Source organism: Grampus griseus (genome assembly GCF_964374135.1).
Source record: "Grampus griseus genome assembly, chromosome: 7".
Classification (NCBI taxonomy): domain Eukaryota; kingdom Metazoa; phylum Chordata; class Mammalia; order Artiodactyla; family Delphinidae; genus Grampus; species Grampus griseus.
In genome coordinates, this window is record NC_139001.1 from 63,548,770 (window position 1) to 63,570,868 (window position 22,099).

The window sequence follows — 22,099 nt, forward strand, 5'->3', positions numbered from 1 at the left end:
GACTCTTTTCCTTCTGCCCTTGAGCTAGGAGAAGCTTTTAGTTCCTTGCTGCTTCATGGATCTGGTCGCCAAGGATATTTAACTATCAGAGAAGTGGATCTGGAACAATGAATCATTTCCCTGCATAATTTTCTGTACACCCAGTCATGGTGGTATAAGAGTTGGTTGTCAGTGCTGGCTACCAGGAGTAGGGTTTAATGGGGTGGAGTTGAGAAGAAGCTGGCAGAAGCTGAGGCTCTGGGGGAGCAGAGGTGATCTCAGGGAGGGCGTTTTTCTGAAGCTTGTAGTAGGTCTAGTTCTAGTTTCCATCCGGGTGTCTGGGATAATCATAGTGTTGATAATATTCACAGTCAGAACATAATTAAACACTTAAGTGCCAGGCATGTTCCTTTATATGATTACATTTGCCTGTATCATCTCATTTAATATTTACAGCTCTGCTGTGAGGTGGAGGTGGATACTGTTGCCATTCCCTTTTTGTAATTGAGGAAACTGAGGCACAAATGCCTGAGCAACTTGCCCAAGGTCTCATGGCTGCTGGGGCTGTCTGGCCCCAGGTTCCCACTCGTCATTACTACATGACCAGGAGGAAGTTGAGTGGGCTAGGCCTGGAAGTACAGAGTGAACATTTGGGGAGTGTTAGATGCTAAAAAGGGCTATGATAGAAATTGTGTTTGAAAATAGAGTGAAATGAGAATTAAATTAAAAAAAAGAGAAAACCTGGCCTTTGTTAGGGGGAGCTTGGAATAGGCCCCATCCTCCTATTGGAGCCGATGCACATCAAACTCCTTTGGCTCCTTATTAAGTGATTGTCTCTAAGCGCTAGACACCTTTCTAGACTCGGCTTGTATATTGGGCTGGTACTCGGCAAACCACGTTCCTCCTTTGCCTGCTGTTCCCTGTTAAGCTCTGCTAATAGAGGGGTGCTGAGGGACTCTGGGAGGCTGGAGGAGGGAGAAAGGACATGCTTCATCCTGCTTGCTTACGGTCCTTATCAGCTTCCTTCCAGAAAGGGTCTTTCACTCTCTAGCAGCAGTTGGTTCCGGTCTGCAGCTTCTTTCTGCATCCTGGAACCAGCCTCCTGACATCCCTCAGAGATGCCATCAGACGGCCTCCCAGCCCCATGTGGACCCTCACTGAGAGGCCCTCCTTGGAGCCCCCGAGGTGTTAGCCCCCGCTCCTCGGACATCTGGGTCCCAGCTGTGCGGGTCTCCTCCTCTAAGCTGTCAAATTCTCATAACCCCAAGCCCCCTCTCTGATTCCCCCGGCTCTAGGGGACATAGCTGCTTCCCGCAGCTACTCTGTGTCACTCGTCTTTTCATTTCTCTAACGCCTGTGGAACACTTCTTTATACTAAATAATATCTGTTATAAGACTTCGTGTAACTGGTTTTCCTGACTGACCCCGGGCTGATAAATTTTCCCAAGACCTGGTGCCCTGGCTGGCGAGGGGGCAGAGAAGCCGACACTCAGCATCTGTGGTTCTCAAATTTAAGGACGTAGGGAAATCGCTGGAGAAGCGTATTAAAGATGCAGATTCCAGGCCTCTGTTTGCAACAATTCTGATTCAGTAGGTTGGAGATGGGCTCAAGAATCTGCTTTTTAAACAGTTACACACTATACAGAAAATAGATAAACAACAAGGACCTACCATATAGCACAGGGAACGTATTCAATATCTTTTAATAACCTGTAATGGAAAAGAATCTGAAAAATAATACATCTATATAACTGAATCACTTGGCTGTACACCTGAAACGTAAATCAACTGTACTTCAATTAAAAAAATACAATAAAATCAGTTCATCATAAACAAAACAAGGAATCTGCTTTTTAAACAGACATCTTAGGTGTTTCTGAGATGAGTTCAGCTATTAATTACTCTGTCTCGCAGGCTTTGAGAAAAATCTGGCCAAACCCAGGGCTTCTCATGGGGACTGTTTCTTAGATCTGAGGCGGTTGGTTGTCTTGGGGCTTAGAAACAGACTTGACTTATTTTTCTTAAACAGGCTTGGGGCTACGGATGTGCTAAGCTTAGACCAGGGGCCCCCAAAGTTGTACCCTGGTCCCTGGTGGCTGAACACCCAACCCTTGCTCAGCGCAGCAAGCTCTGATGCAGTCAGCTGGGAGAAAGGAGTTTTCTGCCCAGTCGTGTGTTGTCCACTTGGCAGGCCTTGCCGTCCAGTGAGGGGGATGCCTTTTTCTTATTCCTACAAAGACAACGTGCATGTGGCTGAGATGGGTAAGTGGGACCGACCTCGATGTGAAGATGCTGGCTCTTCCTTTTGCATTTAGAGCCCTTCCCACTTCCCGGTGGCGTAAGGTTGGAGCAGGAAGGAGCTGGAGACCATCCCCATACCATGTTAAAATACCGTATGAGAACCAGGGCACTCAGCGTCTTTTGGCCTTTGCCAGTGGGTGTATCTGTTTATCTGTGTGAATAGCAATGGACATTCCTTTGTGGAATGTTGGCTTCTATTTGGTTGATTTAATCAGTAAAATGAGTGGGTTTTGCTGGGAGGAGTTGCTACCCCCTCAGAGCAGAACAGGAAGTTTTTCAGTCTTGCCAGATCATGGGGTTTTGAGTTTACAGGGGGTGAGGACTTCAAAGTGACCTTTACTGAGTATAAAAATCCAGTTTGCTCTGTAGGGACGTGTCCCTCCTGCAGTCTAGGGCCTGATGCAGTGTTTCCTAAGATGGATTTGGAGGACTGTCATCGGCTCCTGTCTGTCACATCTCCACATTACCAGGTGTTTGATGTCACCTCTTTGTCATCAAGTGGAATCATTGAAGACCCTACTTTATTTTAGCCTGCCTCATTTTGCACGATTCCTGCATGCTGAGCAGTGGCCAGGGGATTCACTTTTTCAAAACTGAGGGTCCCAACCCATTCTGGTGGGACATTGCTCTTCAGTCTGAGCTTTCCCGTGACACTTGACGACACCAGAATTGAAAGGGATGTTCTACAAACCATAAGTGCCTTCAGGCAGATGGCCTTGCAAGGCTTGTTCCTCCACGTTAACTGCCATGTCTACCAAAAGCTACCTACTTACACACACATACAGTGAGCATACTGAGTAAAAGTGCTCTGCCTCCTTGCCTCCAGGTTATATAGCCTGTTGGGCTGAGATGACTCTGTATAGACCCAGCTTTGGGCACAGCTACACCTCCCTTGTTTACCTTGTCAACCCAGGGAGAGGTGGATGGGAGTTTCATCCACTTAGCAAACAGTTATTGAGGACCTCCTGCGTTCCAGGCAGGGGCCTCAGTGGAAGGGTTGGTTCTAGAGTCATAAGGCTGTGGAGACCAACTCGATGAGCATGTTAAGTGCTGGCATGAGACTGGACTGTGTCCTTAGGGGCAGAGAGGAAGTGACTAACTCTGCCTGGGGCTGTTAAAGAAGGCAGCATCTCAAGTGATTCATAGCTAATCCCTGGGACTGTGTTGTCAAAGCCCCCCACCCCACCCAAATAGGATGATCTTTTTCTTAAACAATAAATACACATTCACGGACAGAGAGATCATATGTTTCACTCCAACTTTTCTGTTGGTCAGCATTAGAATTAGTGTCAGCATTAGAACTCGAATCTTAGAATAACTATTCTGTTTCAGCTTTAAGGGATCTGACCTTGAAGTGAGTGCTCTTCAGACTACAGCTGTCCCCCTTATCCATGGGGGACGTGTTCTAAGACCCCCAGTAGATGCCTGAAACAGCAGATAGTACTGAACCCTACATATACTATGTTTTTTTTTTCCTGTACATACCTACCTATGATCGGGCTTTACCTGATCGCAGCTTGCGATACCTTGACAGTTGATCTGATAACCTTAGATGGCTACTAAGTGACTTACAAGTGGGATACGCTGGACAAAGGGCCGATTCACGTCCAGGATGGGATGGAGTGGGATCTCATCACACTACTCAGAATGGCACAAACTTTAAACCTTGCAAATTGTTTATTTCTGGAATTTTCCATGTAATGTTTTTCGATCACGGTTGACCTTGGGTAACTAAAATCACGGAAAGCGAAACCACAAAAAAGGGGGGGACGACTGTAATTGTGAAATGTTTTTTAAACTGGCAAGTAATCGTATTTACAGAGTGACTCTTTTATCTACTGTGTATCATTAAGGAAACCAAAAATGTCTAGGAGTAAATCACAGTATCAATCCCACTGAGTTAGACGGAAGTTAGAGTCTGATACTCAGCAGATTCTTATCCCATACATACCACTCCTCTTCAACCAGGTACCTAGACTTTACCTGTATCCCTTAATAATCATTTTCTTTGTGTTAGATAATCCCAGTCCACTTTCCGAGTTTAGTAAGGGTAGTATAGAGCTGTGTTTAAAATTTTTAAAACATATTTAATTGTTGCTTTAGGTGTAGCTTGAGGTCCAAGGTGAGCATATGACATTCATTGCAGTTTGATTCCACACACCAGTTTCCCTGTATCTCCCTTACGATCAGAGCCCCGGGTGACTTTTTGTTTTTCTGTGGTATTATCAGATGGCTCTTGCTGAGTTACACACAAGCCTTGCTTTTCTTTGGTGAGGTCTGTGACCTCTAAAGGTTTTAACAAGCCAGGCTTTCCCAGGGAAGGTAGTTTATCCAGGTCAGTGGTGAAACACAAGTTCATTCACTGAGTGACCATTTCTGTAGCTCACCCTGGTCTTTAGGATTTTTTTATAGTAAGCTCTAAATCTGCTCCAACAGCCCCAGAAGGAGGCTCTGCTCACTGGTTCTTTTGACCGAGGCCGAAGGACATAACTCAACCAGCTTGGCTGTTGCACAAGCCAGGTTGCTTAGGAGGGTCACCTGTTTGTGGCTGCTGTGAGAAATGTGGCCTTGCTGTGCCTGGCCTGGTGTATCCTGACAGGCCAGCAGTAGCATCTGTTTTGTAAAAGAATCTGTCCAGCAGATTGCACATAACACCTGTCTCACTGTTTCTGTTCTTTGTGTTTGACTTGAGAGTTTACTGTGCCCGTGTTCCTTCCACATAGAACGCACCAAACGACCGAATAGCTCTGATGGCTTTCTCTTTGTATGAAGTGGCAGGATGCGGTGGATGGCCATGTGGTGACCTGCTGTAAATGAGTGTGGGCCCGTGTCCTGAGTATATTCGCATATTATGTTGAACTGTAGGAAATGTGACCATTTTTGATCTAGAAGAATGACAGCTTCGTATGTGTAATCGAATAGATAATTTTAAATTTGTACCTTCAGGTAAGGAAAGGTACACATTTGAAGCCAACTAGCAGTCACCCAGGGAGGCAAATACGGCCTGTGGCGAGCTTCTTTTTTTTTTTTTAAATATATTTAAAAAATTTCTTTGTTTTATTTATTTATATTTGGCTGCATTGGATCTTCATTGCGGTACACGGGCTTCTCATTGCAGTGGCTTCTCTTGTTGCAGAGCACGGGCTGTAGGCACACGGGCTTCAGTAGTTGTGGCTCGCGGGCTTCAGAGCACAGGCTTAGTAGTTGTGGCACACGGGCTTAGTTGCTCCACGGCATGTGGGATCTTCCCGGACCAGGGCTCGAACCCGTGTCCCCTGCATTGGCAGGCGGATTCTTAACCACTGCGCCACCAGGGAAGCCCATATGGCAAGCTTTTATGTGACTTACCATATTTTTATGTTTTTAAACATAAATTGCTAACCTTAATTTAGGAGCTCTCACACAAAATTCTGGATTTTCAGCTTTTCTGCGAGAATCAGAATCTTGCTCCGGTAGGTCAGTGATGTCAGGTGGCGCCAGTGGACTGAGGCAGAGTGGCAGCTGTGTCCCCGTGGAGCTCACGTGTGTCCATTCACGCCCTGGCCAGCTTGTGGTCCTCATGGGACCTGATTGGCCTCATGAGCTATGAGTTTGGACACATGACATAAATAGGGCACCTCGAGCAAGTTGGGTAAAGAGAGAATTGGAAGAAATCACCAGCTGGACCAAAGTCATCTGTTTTGTTTACTGCATACCAGCAGCCAGCACCTCTAAAAAGAAAGCCTGATACAGCTCTGGACTCTATTCACTAAAAAAGGACAGCTATGCATAATTAAGGAGCTTTCTCAGGTGCTAAGAGATGCACAAACTCTTGTTAAAGTTTCGGCTTGGTGCTCTTCATTTAAGTAGCGTATGATGACAGAATTTGCTTCCCCTGGCCACCATTCCTGTCACAGGCTAATGTAGTACCTGTCCTGTTTACCTTTTTGCTTTTTAAATCCTGACATTTATGGGAAGGGGTTACTGAACAATCGACCAATTGTCCTAACTTTAACATGAAAGTTCTTGTCGACTAATACATATTTTAAGAGTTCCAGATATTTATTGTTACACTGTTTGTAATGTGGGGGGAACTGGACATAAAAAAAAGTACTCATCAATAAAAGAAGGGCTGAATAAATTGTGGTACATCAAACACCATGAAATACTATGTGGTGTTAACATGACAAATTGACAGGACACCAGCTGACCTGGAGGGATTTCCCTGAGGAGTAATTCTAGCTGAGATTTAATTAGTACTTCCTGTGTGCTAGGCACGGTTCCAAGGGCTTTCCATGTATTAACTCATTGGATCTTCACAGCTGCCCTGTGAACTCGGTGCTATTATTGACATCTTACAAGGGAAGAAACTGAGGCATGGAGATGTTAAGAAGGTTGTCCAAGGACAAGCAGTTAGTATGTAGCAGGGCTAGGCTATGAACTCATGCAATCTGGATGAACAAAGACTTCTTAAAATCATTTTGTTTGGCTAGGTGTCAAAGTACATTTTCAGCGAGAAATGTAGCTATAGGATATTAATTCATAGCTGTTCCTGAATTCTCTGGGTTATTCTCTTATATCTTAGACGCTTAAACTCATCATGCTGTATCAGACCTTAGAAGTCATTTAGTCTTCTGGTTTTCCTGTTTGGCCCACCTGTTCCCCTGCTTTTAAACCAACTGAATCTTCCTGGTGAGCAAAATGAAACTCAGTCCTGACCTGGAGCTACTTTGCCCTCTCTCTTTTCCCCAGTCCATCTCCTTCATGTTACAGATGGAGAAGTGAGTCCCAGAGAGAGAGACTAACATTTATTGAGTCGATGTTTTCCAGGGATGTGAAACTCATTGTTATTAAGCCTTGCAGGTAGCTTTTATTATGCCGATTAAGGAAACGGAGGTATAGGTAGAAATAGGGCCAGTGTCACAGAGGGAATCAGTATCAGGGTTGGATAGAATCCCTGTCTAACCTTCTTCTCAAGGGTCTTACTGACCTACGACTTGAGAATTACAGAGGCCTTCCAGAGGCCCTTCAGTTGTATCTTGTCTCTTATTGCTGTTGGAATTAATTAGGAAGTTTTTGAGAACTTCTAACTTATATGGCATAATTTAGCATAGGTGACGGTGGGAGAGTGGCTTCAGAACAGACAAGGAAAGCGTTTTGTATTAGTCAGCTTGGGCTGCCATAATAGAATACCTTAAGAATGGGTGCCTTCAACAACAGGAATTTATTTCTCCCTGTTTTGGAGGCCGGGAAGTCCATGTCAGGGTGCTGGCTGATCTGGCTTCTGATGAGACCTGGCCTCCCTTCCCTTCCTGTCCTCAGCCACATGGTGAGGGGCTAGACTTGATGGTCTTTAAGGCTCCCTGCATCTCTAAAGTTGTTCTTGATCTCTCTTAACAGTTGAAGGAAATCTTTGGATTCAAAATAGACTGTTCCAAATTGTCCAATGGGTGGTTAAACCCATTCATGCTGTGACAGTCACCTCAGGTCATAAAGCTTTCATATTTATTCTTTCTAGAGATGAGAAGCTGCCAGTTGTTCTTTAGTCAGCTGTAGTTATAAAGCAGTAACAATCCTCTAGGTGTACGGCTCTAATAAAAGACTTGCCCCAACACTCCCTCCCCCTTTTAAATTTAAAAAATATATTACTATTTTTTAAATTAAAAAAAAGTTTTTTACAATTTTTAAAGATTACTTTCTACTTACAGCTGCTACAAAATATTGGCTGTATTCCCCATGTTGTACAGTACATCCTTGAGCCTATCTTTTTTTTTTTTTTTTTTGCGGTACGTGGGCCTCTCACTGTTGTGGCCTCTCCCGTTGCGGGGCACAGGCTCCGGACATGCAGGCTCACTGGCCATGGCTCACGGGCCCAGCCGCTCCGCGGCACGTGGCATCTTCCCGGACCGGGGCACGAACCCGTGTCCCCTGCATCGGCAGGCGGACTCTAAACCACTGCGCCACCAGGGAAGCCCTTGAGCCTATCTTATACCCCGATAGGTTGTATCTCCTACTCCTCCACCCCTTTATTGTCCCTCCTCCTCTCCCCACTGGTAACCACTAGCTTGTTCTCTCTAACTGTGAGTCTGCTTCTTTTGTGATATATTTACTAGCTCTTGTATTTTTGAGATTCCACATGTAAGTGATATCATACAGTATTCGTCTTTCTCTGATTTATTTCACTTAGCATAAGGTCCTCCAAGTCCATCCACGTTGCTAGCTGCAAATGGCAAAACTTCATTCTTTTTTATGACTAATATTCCTGTGTGTGTGTGTGTGTGTGTGTGTGTATGTGTATGTAGGTATGTATCATATCCTCTTTATCCATTCGTCTGTTGATGGACACTTAGGTTGCTTCCATATCTCGGCAGTTGCTAATAATGCTGCTATGAACATTGGGGTGCCTGCATCTTTTCATATTAGTGTGTTTGTTGTTTTTGGATATATAACCAGGAGTGGAATTGCTGGGTCATATGGTAGTTCTATTTTTAGTTTTTTGACAAACCTCCATATTGTTTTCCACAGCGGCTACACCAATTTACATTCCCACCAACAGTGTACATGGGTTCTCTTTTCTCCACATCCTCACCAACATATGTTATTTGTGCTCTTTTTGATGATAACCATTCTGACAGGTATGAGGTGTAATCTCATTTTGGTTTCGATTTGCATTTCCTTGATGATTAGCAATGTTGTGCATCTTTTCATGTGCCTGTTGACCACCTGCATGTCCTCTTTGGAAAAATGACTCTTCAGTTCTTCTGCACATTTTTTAATCAGTTTGTTTTTTGAAGTTGAGTTGTATGAGCTCTTTACATGTTTTAGATATTAATCCCTTATTAGACATATCATTTGCAAATATTTTCTCCCATTCAGTAGGTTGTCTTTTCATTTTACTTTTTTTAACATTTTTATTGGAGTATAATTGCTTTACAATGGTGGGTTAGTTTCTGCTGTATAACAGAGTGAATCAGCTATACGTATGCATATATCCCCATATCTCCTCCCTCTTGCGTCTCCCTCCCACCTTCCCTATCCCGCCCCTCTAGGTGGACACAAAGCACCGAACTGATCTCCCTGTGCTATGTAGCTGCTTCCCACTAGCTATCTGTTTTACATTTGGTAGTGTATGTACGTTCATTGCCACTCTCTCACTTCGTCCCAGCTTACCCGTCCCCCTCCCCATGTCCTCAAGTCCATTCTCTATGTCTGTGTCTTTATTCCTGTCCTGCCCCTAGGTTCTTCAGAACCTTTTTTTAAAAATTTTTTTTAGATTCCATATGTGTGTTAGCATACGGTATTTGTTTCTCTCTCCCTGACTTACTTCACTCTGTATGACAGTCTCTAGGTCCATCCACCTCACTACAAATAACTCAATTTTGTTTCTTTTCATGGCTGAGTAATATTCCATTGTATATATGTGCCACATCTTCTTTATCCATTCATCTGTTGATGGACACTTAGGTTGCTTCCATGTCCTGGCTATTGTAAATAGTGCTGCAGTGAACATTGTGGTACATGACTCTTTTGGAATTATGGTTTTCTCAGGGCATATGCCCAGTAGTGGGATTGCTGGGTCATATGGTAGTTCTATTTTTAGTTTCTTAAGGAACCTCCATACTGTTCTGCATAGTGGCTGTATCAGTTTACATTCCAACCAGCAGTGCAAGAGGATTCCCTTTTCTCCACACCCTCTCCAGCATTTATTGTTTTTAGATTTTTTTTTTTTTTTTTTTTTTTTTTGCGATACGCGGGCCTCTCACTGTTGTGGCCTCTCCCGTTGCGGAGCACAGGCTCTGGACGCGCAGGCTCAGCGGCCATGGCTCACGGGCCCAGTGGGATCTTCCTGGACTGGGGCACGAACCTGTGTCCCCTGCATCAGCAGGTGGACTCTCAACCACTGCGCCACCACGGAAGCCCTGTAACATTCTTTATATTAAAGTCTGTTTTATCTCATATGAGTATTGCTACTCCAGCTTTCTTTTGATATCCATTTGCATGGAATATCTTTTTCCATACCCTCACTTTCAGTCTCTGTGTGTCCCTAGGTCTGAAGTGGGTCTCTTGTAGGCAGCATATATATGGGTCTTGTTTTTGTATGCATTCAGCCAATCTATGTCTTTTGGTTGGAGCATCTAGTCCATTTTCATTTAAGGTAGTTTTCCTATTACCATTTTCTTAATTGTTTTGGGTTTGTTATTGTAAGGCTTTTGCTTCTCTTGTGTTTCCTGCCTAGAGAAGTTCCTTTAGCATTTGTTTTAAAGCTGGTTTGGTGTTGCTGAATTCTCTTAGCTTTTGCTTGTCTGTAAAGGTTTTAACTTCTCCATTGAATCTGAATGAGATCCTTGCTGGGTGGAGTAACCTTGGTTGTAGGTTTTTCTCTTTCATCACTTTAAATATATCCAGCCACTCCCTTCTGGCTTGCAGAGTGTCTGCTGAAAGATCAGCTGTTAACCTCATGGGAATTCCCTTGTATGTTATTTATTGTTTTTTTCTTACTGCTTTTAATATTTTTCTTTGTATTTAATTTTTGAAAATTTGATTAATATGTGGTTTGGCATGTTTTTCATTGGATTTATCCTGTATGGGACTCTCTGTGCTTCCTGGGCTTGATTGACTATTTCCTTTCCCACATTAGGGAAGTTTTCAACTGTAATCTCTTCAAATATTTTCTCAGTCCCTTTCTTTCTCTCTTCTTCTTCTGGGACCCCCCCTTATAATTCGAATGTTGGTGGATTTAATGTTTTCCCAGAGGTCTCTGAGGCTGTCCTGCATTCTTTTCATTGCTTTTTCTTTATTCTGCTCTGCAGTAGTTATTTCCACTATTTTATCTTCCAGGTCACCAATCCGTTCTTTTGCCTCAGTTTTTCTGCTATTGATTCCTTCTAGAGAATTTTAAATTTCATTTATTGTGTTGTTCATCATTGGTTGTTTGCTCTTTAGTTCTTCTAGTTTCTTGTTAAATGTTTCTTGTATTTTCTCCTTTCTGTTTCCAAGTTGTTTTTTTTTTTGTGGTCCGCGGGCCTCTCACTGTTGTGGCCTCTCCCGTTGCAGAGCACAGGCTCCGGACGAGCAGGCTCAGTGGCCATGGCTCACGGGACCTGCTGCGCCGCGGCATGTGGGATCTTCCCAGACCGGGACACGAACCCGTGTCCCCTGCCTCGGCAGGCGGACTCTCAACCGCTGCGCCACCAGGGAAGCCCTGTTTCCAAGATTTTGGATCATCTTTACTATCATTATTCTGAATTCTTTTTCAGGTAGACTGCCTATTTCCTCTTCATTTGTTAGGTCTGGTGGGTTTTTACCTTGCTCCTTCATCTGCTATGTGTTTCTGTCTTCTCATTTTGCTTATCTTACTGTGTTTGGGGTCTTCTTGTTGCAGGCTGCAGGTTCGTAGTTCCCATTGTTTTTGGTGTCTTCCCCAAGTGGGTAAGGTTGGTTCAGTGGGTTGTGTAGGCTTCCTGGTGGAGGGGACTGGTGCCTGTGTTCTGGTGGTTGAGGCTGGATCTTGTCCTTCCTGTGGGCAGGACCACATCTGGTGGTGTGTTTTGGGGTGTCTGTGAACTTATTATGATTTTAGGCAGCCTCTCTGCTAATGGGTGGGTTTGTGTTCCTGTCTTGCTAGTTGTTTGACATAGGGTGTCTAGCAGTGTAGCTTGCTGGCCGTTGAGTGGAGTTGGGTCTTAGCGTTGAGATTGAGATCTCTGGGAGAGCTTTTGCCGTTTGATATTACGTGGGTCCGGGAGGTCTCTGATGGACCAGTGTCCTGAACTCGGCTCTCCTACCTCAGAGTCTCAGGCCTGATTGACACCCGGCTGGAGCACCAAGACTCTGTCAGCCATATGGCTCCAAACTCCGGAGCTCCACAGTCAGAGGCCCTCTTTTGCATGTGCTGTCTCTCCCCTTCTGCCATTTTTAATTTTTTAATTAATTGATTGATTGATTTTTGGTTGTGCCAGGTCTTAGTTGCAGCATGTGAATTCTTAGTTGTGGCATGCATGTGCGATGTAGTTCTCTGACCAGGGATCAAAGCTGCGTCCCCTGCATTGGGAGGCGAATTCTTAACCACTGAGCCACCAGGGAAGTCCCTGTCTTTGCATTTTGTCAGTGGTTTCCTTTGCTGTGCAAAAGCCAACTCAACATCCCTTCCCCTTTTTAGAATTCTTCTTTGTGTCCATATTCTTGCGTTTGTCTGTGGAAACCAGAAGGCTTTTATAGTCAAGGGCTTAACTGACTGGGCGTGGTAGTCCCATGTCATGTACACTTATTTTACCGTTTCTGGGAATTTGTTTTCTTCTTTCCTGTTTTGCAGTTTTCCCAATGTGAGAATGTTCTGGGATGTGGATGGAGGATGGAGGGGTGGGATTGGGGGGCGATTTACAACAGGTAGGGCTGAGCTTCCCATCAGCAGCTTGTTAAAGACTTTTGTTGATTTCTCTGCTGGGTACCAGGCCCAGCGCTAACTTGCTACTTATCACTTTCTCTGTGGCTCCCTTCAGTGATGGTCTCTTGTTCTGGAGACCTTGACTGGAAAATACACTCTGCTATCAGCAGGGCTCTTTGTAGTGTTTGGCCCTGGTATCTGGAGCATTCTGGATTGAGCCCAACATGCTGCGATCTGCAGGGCTGGTGAGGTTGATCCAGTGGGACTTGGAGTAACAGCTGATGGAGAAGCAGTGAGGTTAGGGACAGGCAGCCCCTTTTAAACAACCTGTGACAGTGGCGTTTGCTCCTTGCACTGAGCTCTAGAGAGAGTGAGGTTCTCTAGGTTGTTTCTCTTTTCTTCAACCATATAGGGCAGAAAATGTTTTCCTAGGAAGGGCAAAAGAGGGAAGGAAAGGGAGAGGTGCGCTTCTGACTTGTGGGAGGTAGGAAAAAACCATGGACGTTAGAGTCCTGCAGACCTGACTCAGATCCCGGCTCAGGTACTTGTGAACTGTGTGGGCAAGTTTTCCGAGTCCCAGTGTTCTCACATATAAAATGAGGCTAATAACAAAAACTGCACAGGCTTGTAACAAGAATTATGCGAGGAAAATGCCGACTATATAGTGGGTGGTCAGTATCTGTGGAGTTTCTTCCCCAGTGAACACAGGTGGGACTTCCTGGAACAGAAGCCGTGAACTTGGAGACCTGTCTTTGGAGCATTAGGGTGACCTGCTCGGGTCATAGATCAGGGGGCCAGAGCTCATGATGAGACCACAGGGCAGAACTTCAGTGCTTAAACACACCCATTCGGGCGCTTCTTTGGGGTGGGAAAGCCTTGATTTGCACAAGAAGTGTCGTGCCTTTCTCTCACGTGTGTCAGGAAATCTAAAACTGGTCTCCCCTCCTTATTGACAAAAGATTCTGCCTCCTGCCCTTTGGACGAGATTCGGTGACTCATTTGGGAAAGAGTACCCAAAGAAAAACTTGAAGGAGAAAAGTGGACGGTCACATCTGCCCCCTTTTGTACAGTCCCGAGTACAGGCTGTTTCTCTCCTTGGCAGTCTTGCAGGGAGAGGATTTATGTGATGAGAATGAGATTTTTGGTATTCTTTGCAGAATTGAGATGCCTTAACCTGGAGGTCTTTTTGCCCCTACGGAATACAAATCCGATTAGGAGCTCTTTGTTCTCTGCCACAAATCATTACACGTCTGCAGTTTGCTCTTATAAAATATGGATGCTGACACGACTCTGCCTCTTAGGAATTTGAGTGCATTAGCTAATGATCATGAAACCTTAGAAATGGGAAACGCATATGAATGCTGAGAGCTTTTGTAATTACACATTTGCATCATTTTGCTTGGTATCCTTGAAGAGTCCTGCTTTCAGCATGAGAATACTCAGGTTGATTCCTGTTCTTCTAATTGTAGAGCAAAATTGGAAGACATAAGCTCACAGAGTGCTCAGAGTAGATAATAAGTTGTCACAGCATCTCATGGAAGCCCTGAAGTAGCTCAGGCTGGAGTGGTTTGGTTTGGGCTGAAGGGGGAGAGGAGCTTGAGATACTGTAAAGGCACTGACATGGGAAGGCATCAGCATGAGATGATGGTAATGGCGTCCACGCAGGGGTGTGCTTAGATGCTTATGTCTCTTATTCTTTTTTAAAAAAATTAATTAATTAATTATTTTTGGCAGTATTGGGTCTTCGTTGCTGTGCTTAGGCTTGCTCTAGTTGCGGTGAGCGGGCTTCTCATTGCAGTGGTTTCTGTTGCGGAGCACGGGCTCTAGGTGCACAGGCTTCAGTAGTTGTGGCTTGAGGGTTCCAGAGCACAGGCTCAGTGGTTGTGGCGCACGGGCTTAGTTGCTCCGTGGCATGTGGGATCTTCCCGGACCAGGGCTCGAACCCTGGCAGGGCTCGAAATTGGCAGGCGGATTCTTAACCACTGCTCCACCAGGGAAGCCCTCTCTTATTCTGTGACATGAGACCCATCACTTTCTCAGCCTTTGTTCTGGGCAGCAGTGAACACCCTGTATTGCAATGGGCTCTTTTTTTTTTTTTTTACACCTTTATTGGGGTATAATTGCTTTACAATGGTGTGTTAGTTTCTGCTTTATAACAAAGTGAATCAGTTATACATATACATATGTTCCCATACGCAATGGGCTCTTTTGATGTGGGTCACCTTCCTGGATCGTTAAGCCTCTGAAGTGCAGGTACTGTCTTTGTATTCTCTAGAAACATGCAGTTTTTCCTTTTTCTCCTTCATAGAATTATTTTCGGACTTAAGAAACTCTTTAAAAAGATGTCAAATGATAATGTTTTGAATACTTGGAGTAGAAACTTAAAAAAATAGATATTAATTTGTGAAGGGGGTCACAGATAGTAACCAGACAGCGTGCCACTTGATAGCTGATGCTGTTTTTATTTCGTTTCAGGCAGTGGCGCTACAGCTGTGGTGCAGGCTGCTCTATGTAAACCCAGGCAAGAACGTGTAGCAATAAAGCGGATCAACTTGGAAAAATGCCAGACCAGCATGGATGAACTATTAGTAAGTAAAAGTGAAGGGGATACTGCTCGTTGCTTTTCTTAACTCATGGATACATAGAGATGGGCCGGAGAAGCAGGAGAGCAGAGAGCAGAGGCAACTTGGTGTTTTCTCCTGTTCGGACACACTTATTTCTTGGAAAGCAGCCCACATGGCTTTTTTCCCCTTATGATTGTGTTGTGTAATATACAGCTTACTTTGCTTTGACAAACAGAATTTTGCTCAGTCCTCATAATCCCCAGGTGGGGAGGGCCTCAGTGTTAACACTCTTTTTTATGAAATGAGGGAACAGACTCAGATGACCTAAGGTCATGTGATACTGAGTGCAGAGACTCAGATGACCTAAGGTAATGTGATACTGAGTGCAGAGTTAGATGGTGAGCTTCTGGTCCTCAGTCTTGAATCCTGATGCAACTAGGACTTACTCCCTAAACAATTTGCTGGTCATTTTGGCTTTCATAAATTACAAAATCTCCTATAAATTTCAGTTGTTCAAAATACTGCTGGGTAGCTTGCATTCTTATTGGCTAATGACAGGAGTTTATTTTTTGTACAGGGCAACTTGTACTTCTTCTAAATAAAGTACATTACATAAATAACAGGAGCTTGTCGGTGTGGATATGACTGTAGTACCACTGGTTGGTTGAAGGAACATTTGCTTTAGGCTTAGCTGACTCATTATTAAATGAAGAGCTTGGCAAATGGTTATTAGTTGCCCAGCAAACTGTGAAGGGTTTGAGAGTTTAATCTCATAAATATAGTTGTCGATCCGCCTACCAATTTTCTTTTTTTCCTTTTGGTCATTTATTTGAGGATAATAGAATACTGCAGTGGAGGAGTTAACTGATTGGTTATCCCAGCACTAATCCCAGGACAAATATTAGTCCAATAGCGCCATACACGCTACAAAGTGTAATGACAGTTGGCTCCCAATGAAGAAGCCTTTTGTTAAAGCCTACATTGGGGGAATGGAATGTCATTAACAAGAGCTTTTTTGTCTTTACTCAGAATATAGCTTTTACTTCAGGCATAATTACAGTACACAACTATAGTATAAATTAAGTACTAGGATAAAGCTGTACTTTTCCAGATCTGTTTGGTCTTACATTTCAAATTAGACTACACAAGGCATAGTTTTCACTGGGATTGAAGCAGCGGATTGCCTTCTAAAACTCAGATTAAAGGAAGGGCTTCCACAACTTAACGTTAATTTCCAAAAAAAAAAAACCAAACTTTTTTTTTTCCCCATACATTTAAGGCTTTTACTCTCTTCGAAATTTCAGCTGTGCTTTGCTCTTACTGAAATTATTACTGCATACTTCTGTTGCTTGTTATCACAGTGACCAATAAAATTGTGCCTTTGTCATCGGACCAGTTTTCAAGATCACTTTCCGGAGTGGAAAAAGCTTTAAACAAACTGTGGAGAGAGCTGTGTCCTGCTTTCGCCACTAACTTGTTTTTCAATTTTCGTCAAGTTACCTAACGGCTCTGCACGCTTTAAAAAGAGCTGAATCCCAAGATCTCTAAGATCCCGTTAGGAGTCCTCAAGTTCTGTGGCTATACAAAGTACACATTAATTTTTAAAAAACCTTGGAGTATACATTTATACTTATGCCCTATTTGGAAATAGCACTCTTGGCCATGACAACTTTGCCCATGACAGTTGTATTTGATCGTGGTGTTCTGTTGGAGGTCTCACAGCCATCTTTTTACCACCAGCAGAATATTTATACAGAATATGTGTAAGGCTTGTGTGTACTTGTATCTGACAGCTCTGAAAGCAGCCTGCTGGGCTGATGCTTTGGTTGTGGTTCCTACCAAGCTGTCAGTTGCCCAAAGCTTCCGTGTTTTCCCCTTGCTGACTTCTTACCAGCAGTCGGCTGCCAGCGATGATAGCTGTGTAAGGGTCCTAGTGGAGGCATGAGGGAGAGACTGTCATTCCGGGCCATTTTCTCTATTACCCCGGCACCAGGTACCATAGCTGTGTCATTTGGAGTTACTCGTAATTTAGCCAGAGCTGTCACTGTGAGGACTGGTGCTTTTATGGCTTTGTGCTTGGCTCCATTAATCTGAGGTCTTAAGATTTACAAGTTTGCTTATTAGCAGTTAATTTATTTCTTTCGTTCTTCCCCCCTGCACCCCCGTCCCAGCAATGCCCATGTTGTGTTAATGGAGTATAGTGTATGTGCATAATTATCTGTTTTTCATTTTAAAAGATGTATTGATTTGTTGCTCGGATCTTTCCTTAATTTTGAACCTTTGACCTTTCGATGTCTTGCTATTTCTAGGGATGGGGAGAATGGCTCTGGTTGTTTAGGACACAAAACTCCCAGGTCCTTTGCAAACAAAAAGAAATGGAATTTACAGTATAGGCTGCCTAAAGTTGTCAGGCTTCTGTAGCCCAGCTATCGGCCTGTGATTGTGTGGCGCAAAGTTGCTGTAATCCTTTTCGATTTCTAATCCTGCTGCTGCTCGCGCTTTTATTATCTCTGTGGGTTCACATTTTGGCAGTGTTTGGACATCCGGTATCCTAATAATCCTTTAATTCTGTGTGTGTGTGTATTATATACAGGTCAGTGCCTTGTGTCATTTCACAAACCGTGCCCTGTGTTGACTGGAAACCATTGTCCTTATAAGAAACAATGGCCGCTGGAATCCTTATCTTGTGGGAGTGTTACGTTATAGAAGTCACAGTTATCAGCTATTTGCTGGCTACAGGAACAGCTGCCTCCCCTGTTGAAACTCTCACCTCCCACCCCTACTGTCTGCCCTGTCCCTACCCCGCTGCCCTGACTTCCATAGGTGGGATTTACCCATGGAGGTTGGGTATGATGGCAGAGAACAGTTTTGGAAAACTGGCCCTGGACTCTGCTTCTTTATGTGATGGAGGCTGTCCGAGTTTTCCATGGTCATAGAGTTTGTTCGAGGTTTGACTGAAGAAGATTCGAGTGGTCATGATTTCTTTTCCTTTTTTTAAATTTATTTTTTAATTGAAGTATCATGATTTCTGAAGCAAAGTAATAATCACGGTGTCATCTTCTCTGAGAATGAAGGGAGGAAAAGAAATGTTCAGTGAGATCACTGGTGCTAAACAATTGGTAATTTAAATAAAATTTATGCTGTTGAAATAAGTACTGTAATATCCTCAGAGATACTAATTTATTTGGTAAATACTTGAGTTTCTCCATTGTGCTTAGGCCCGTAAAAAGGATGAGTTTGGGGTATATACATGAGAGGACAAAGGTATACGCTCACTAAAAATTCATTTCATTTTAACAATTAGATTAGAACACCCTAGAGTAAATGTTTTCCTTGGCATCACATGAGTAGCATTTAACCTACTCAGTCTAAACTAATTGTTTTTCTATGCATTGTTTTGAATTTTCTTGTGCGTTTTTGACTTTGGCTTATACATCCTAATCTTGCTAGGTTTGATGATCTTGGTGGTTAATTTTCCAGGAGCCAAGGGGTTTTACTGGTCTGTTCTATATTCTTAACCATCCCAACCTAGAAACTTTGATAATTTCTGAGAGTTGTTAATCCCATGTTTGTTGTTAACCCCATATTTTGTTAATCCCACAGTGTTAAAAATGACTAATTATAATTAGCTTAACACCCTCTGGGAGATAGAGTTTTAGAGCAGAATTTGTTCACTCCATAGTTATTAAAACCCTGCTAGATGGTAGGCACTGAGCTAGATGGTGGGAAAACAAAGAGGGGTCTTTTTTGTTGTGGAGCCCAGGGACTGGCCAGTGAGTCTCTTCATTTTGGTACTGGGTTGGTGAGATGTTTGAGCTAGGAATATCTTTCTGCAGAGTTCCTCTTTATTTGTCTAGAAATGGGTTAGCAGATTGATAGATTCTCTAATGTGCACTCCATTGAGGAAGTCCTTGCTTTCCAGTAGGAACCTAAGGCTTGCTAAGTGGGTCTGACCCACCGTCATGCAGACTAGTATATTCTTGTTGAAGATGGCCTCGAGGTTTCTTGAAAGGCCTTGGTTCTCTGGTTTGTGGTCAACCTCAAAGGTTAGGGATGCTACTCGAGGGCACACTTGGCTTCCGTTAAAATTTATTACGTGGGTGGAGAATTTATTCCATGGTCAGATGACTTTTCTGAAGTCTATCTTTTTCAGTCTCTGTTAAACCAGGTGACAGTGAATTCCATAAACGTGACACAGTCCTTCCTTTTATTTATCCTAAATCCCACTTTTTTCAGCCTGCAGGGCACACTCTCCTTTAGTTCTACCCAGGGATTGTTGACCATTTTGGGTCATCATCTTACTTGACTTTATGATTTTTAGATTTTAATCATATCCTTCTCAATTTTTTTCCTCTAGACTAGAATTCTCATATTTTTAGTCTGTCCTTGGTACTGAGTCACAGAAAACTCAGTACCATTTTCTCATTCTTTAATATACATCAGTGCTATCAAATCTTACAGTTTAATTCTTAGGTGCAGGAGCGCTTTAGGTGTAGGAAAAACCATGGCCCTGGACTTGGACAAAGTGCTTATTTCTTAAAAAACACCTATGCACCAGTGATGAATGCTGCAATTTGTGGTAGAGGGAAGATTGCTTCCTGGGTCAGAGGGCCTGCATTCTCCACTTGGGTCCTGGACTTGGGATGAATCACTTTCACTTCTGGTGCACAGTCTCCTCATTTGTTCAATAAGGAAGTATACTCGAAGGCAAAAATTTATTTTCACCACCAAAAGTTCTATGATTCTGTGTATTTAAAAATTAATTCTTTTAATGAAATCCCCTTTTAAAATCATTTAAATAGAAACACTAATTACTAGCAAATTATGCTTTATAATTCAGGATGCTTTATAATTCAGGATAGTGTCAAGTCACTCCAGTGTTGTGGTGTAACGGTAAAAATTCACCATAAATTCGTAGATTTGGGCACACAGAGGGCCATCTGTTTCTCCTATGTACATAATGAAAAAATTTCTCAGTCTTGAAATAGAACAACTCTAGCATTTGCCCTTCTCTTCCTGTATCCTCTTATAAAGATATTTTGCTCTCACTGACAGTATTTGTAAGTAAATCGTGCTTACATTGCTCAGAACGAAGCCCTGCTCATTTTGCTTTCTGCTATAGTGCTATTTTATGTATATATTTATTTTTTAATAAATTTCTTTCTTTCTCCTCCCGCCGCCCGGCGCGGGCTTCTGATTGCAGTGGCTTTTCTTGTTGTGGAGCACAGACTCTAGGCACGTGGGCTTCAGTAGCTGTGGCACGTGGGCTCAGTAGTTGTAGCTCACAGGCTCTGGAGTGCAGGATCAGTAGTTGTGGCACATGGGCTTAGTTGCTCCGCAACATGTGGGATCTTCCCAGCCCAGGGCCCGAACCTGTGTCACCTGCATTGGCAGGTGGATTCTTAACCACTGCGCCCCTAGGGAAGTCCCTATTTTATTAATTATTTTGCTTTTCTCTTGATCTTCAGTTCCCTCTGTACTCCCCTTTCTCTACCCCTGACCCTTTACCTTTTCCCCCTCACTCCTTCCATACTTTCCTTCCATTTCTTTAGAGGAATGAATTAGCTATGATTTGTAGGTTATTTTAGAGAATAAAGCTCTAGATATTGACTTTGCCCAATGGTCATTTGAGAGAATAGTTATCTCCTATTATCTGACACAGGCTTCTCTCTTCCTTTTAAAATTAAATTATAGTATTTGGGGACCTCTAAGCAGTTCCTCTAGTCAGAAGGCGTTTTTTCCCTTTTAATTGAGATTTTAAAAAATGAAGAAGAAAATTTCTTCTGGTGCATTTTAACCCAATCTCTGTAATTGTGTTAATACTTTTGCAAATCTTGTTTATTATAGAAAAAAATTTATACCAGTTTGAGGACATCAGCTTAAAAAGCTGGAAGCTATAATGTATGTGTTTTCTCTGTTGTGTCAGTGAAAGTACTTTACATTCATTTTGAACTGAAGAACTTTCTAATTAGTAAATTAATTATTCATATCCCAGCACATCCCTTGTGATATGTGGTAATAAATTGCATTTGACTGTTTCTTGTAGAATCTTTTGTTCCAAGGGTATAGCGTTAAAATATAAGCCTACTTCACTGAGTGTAGTACTATTTTGAGCATTTCAGTCTCAAGTATTACATTTTATAGTGTCATTTGTCCCTTGCCACTTGGCTTTGTAATTATTTTCATATGATTTGATGTTTGTGCTTACCCAAGTATAGTCCAATTGAGGGCAGAATTAGAAATGAGAAACTTTTGGATAATTTGAAGACGTACCATTTTGTTTTGTTTTGTTTTGTTTTGTTTTGTTTTGTTTTTTGTGGTATGCGGGCCTCTCACTGCTGTGGCCTCTCCCATTGCGGAGCACAGGCTCCGAACGCGCAGGCTCAGCGGCCATGGCTCACGGGCCCAGCCGCTCCGTGGCATGTGGGATCTTCCCGAACCGGGGCATGAACCCGTGTGCCCTGCATCGGCAGGCGGACTCTCAACCACTGCGCCACCAGGGAAGCCCAGGACGTACCATTTTTAAGAAATTAGAGAATATCACATATGCAAAAGTAACTTATTTTTACAGCTCTAAAGTTACATTAGCTTAGGAATATGTATAATTTGGCTGGAGAAAAATAATTTTCTTTTTGGAACGTTAAATTTAAAAGTTATATCATAGCAGATCCAGATAATAATTAAATATCCTAATTGAATTTACTTTTAAGTATTCTTATACATTTGTTAGAAATGGCTTGCTAAAATGTTTAACATCTTTTTTTTTTTTTTTCCAAAATGTAAACAGAAATTAACATTTCAAGGCCCCTCAGGTTTCTGGACTTACATGTGCTTGGTAACAGAGAGACCCAGTACATACTCATTTTCAGAGTAGGAGAAAACGGGGAAAACA

General features: G+C 43.0%; 1 protein-coding gene across 1 annotated transcript in view; it reads left to right on the forward strand.

The window, feature by feature from the left end:
* STK39 (serine/threonine kinase 39) overlaps positions 1–22,099 on the forward strand; it is a 308,616-nt gene that overhangs the window by 49,885 nt on the left and 236,632 nt on the right. The window contains exon 2 of the mRNA XM_082658864.1: positions 15,119–15,231. Coding sequence (XP_082514990.1) covers positions 15,119–15,231 — 113 coding nt within the window. The remainder of the gene's footprint in view (positions 1–15,118; positions 15,232–22,099) is intronic.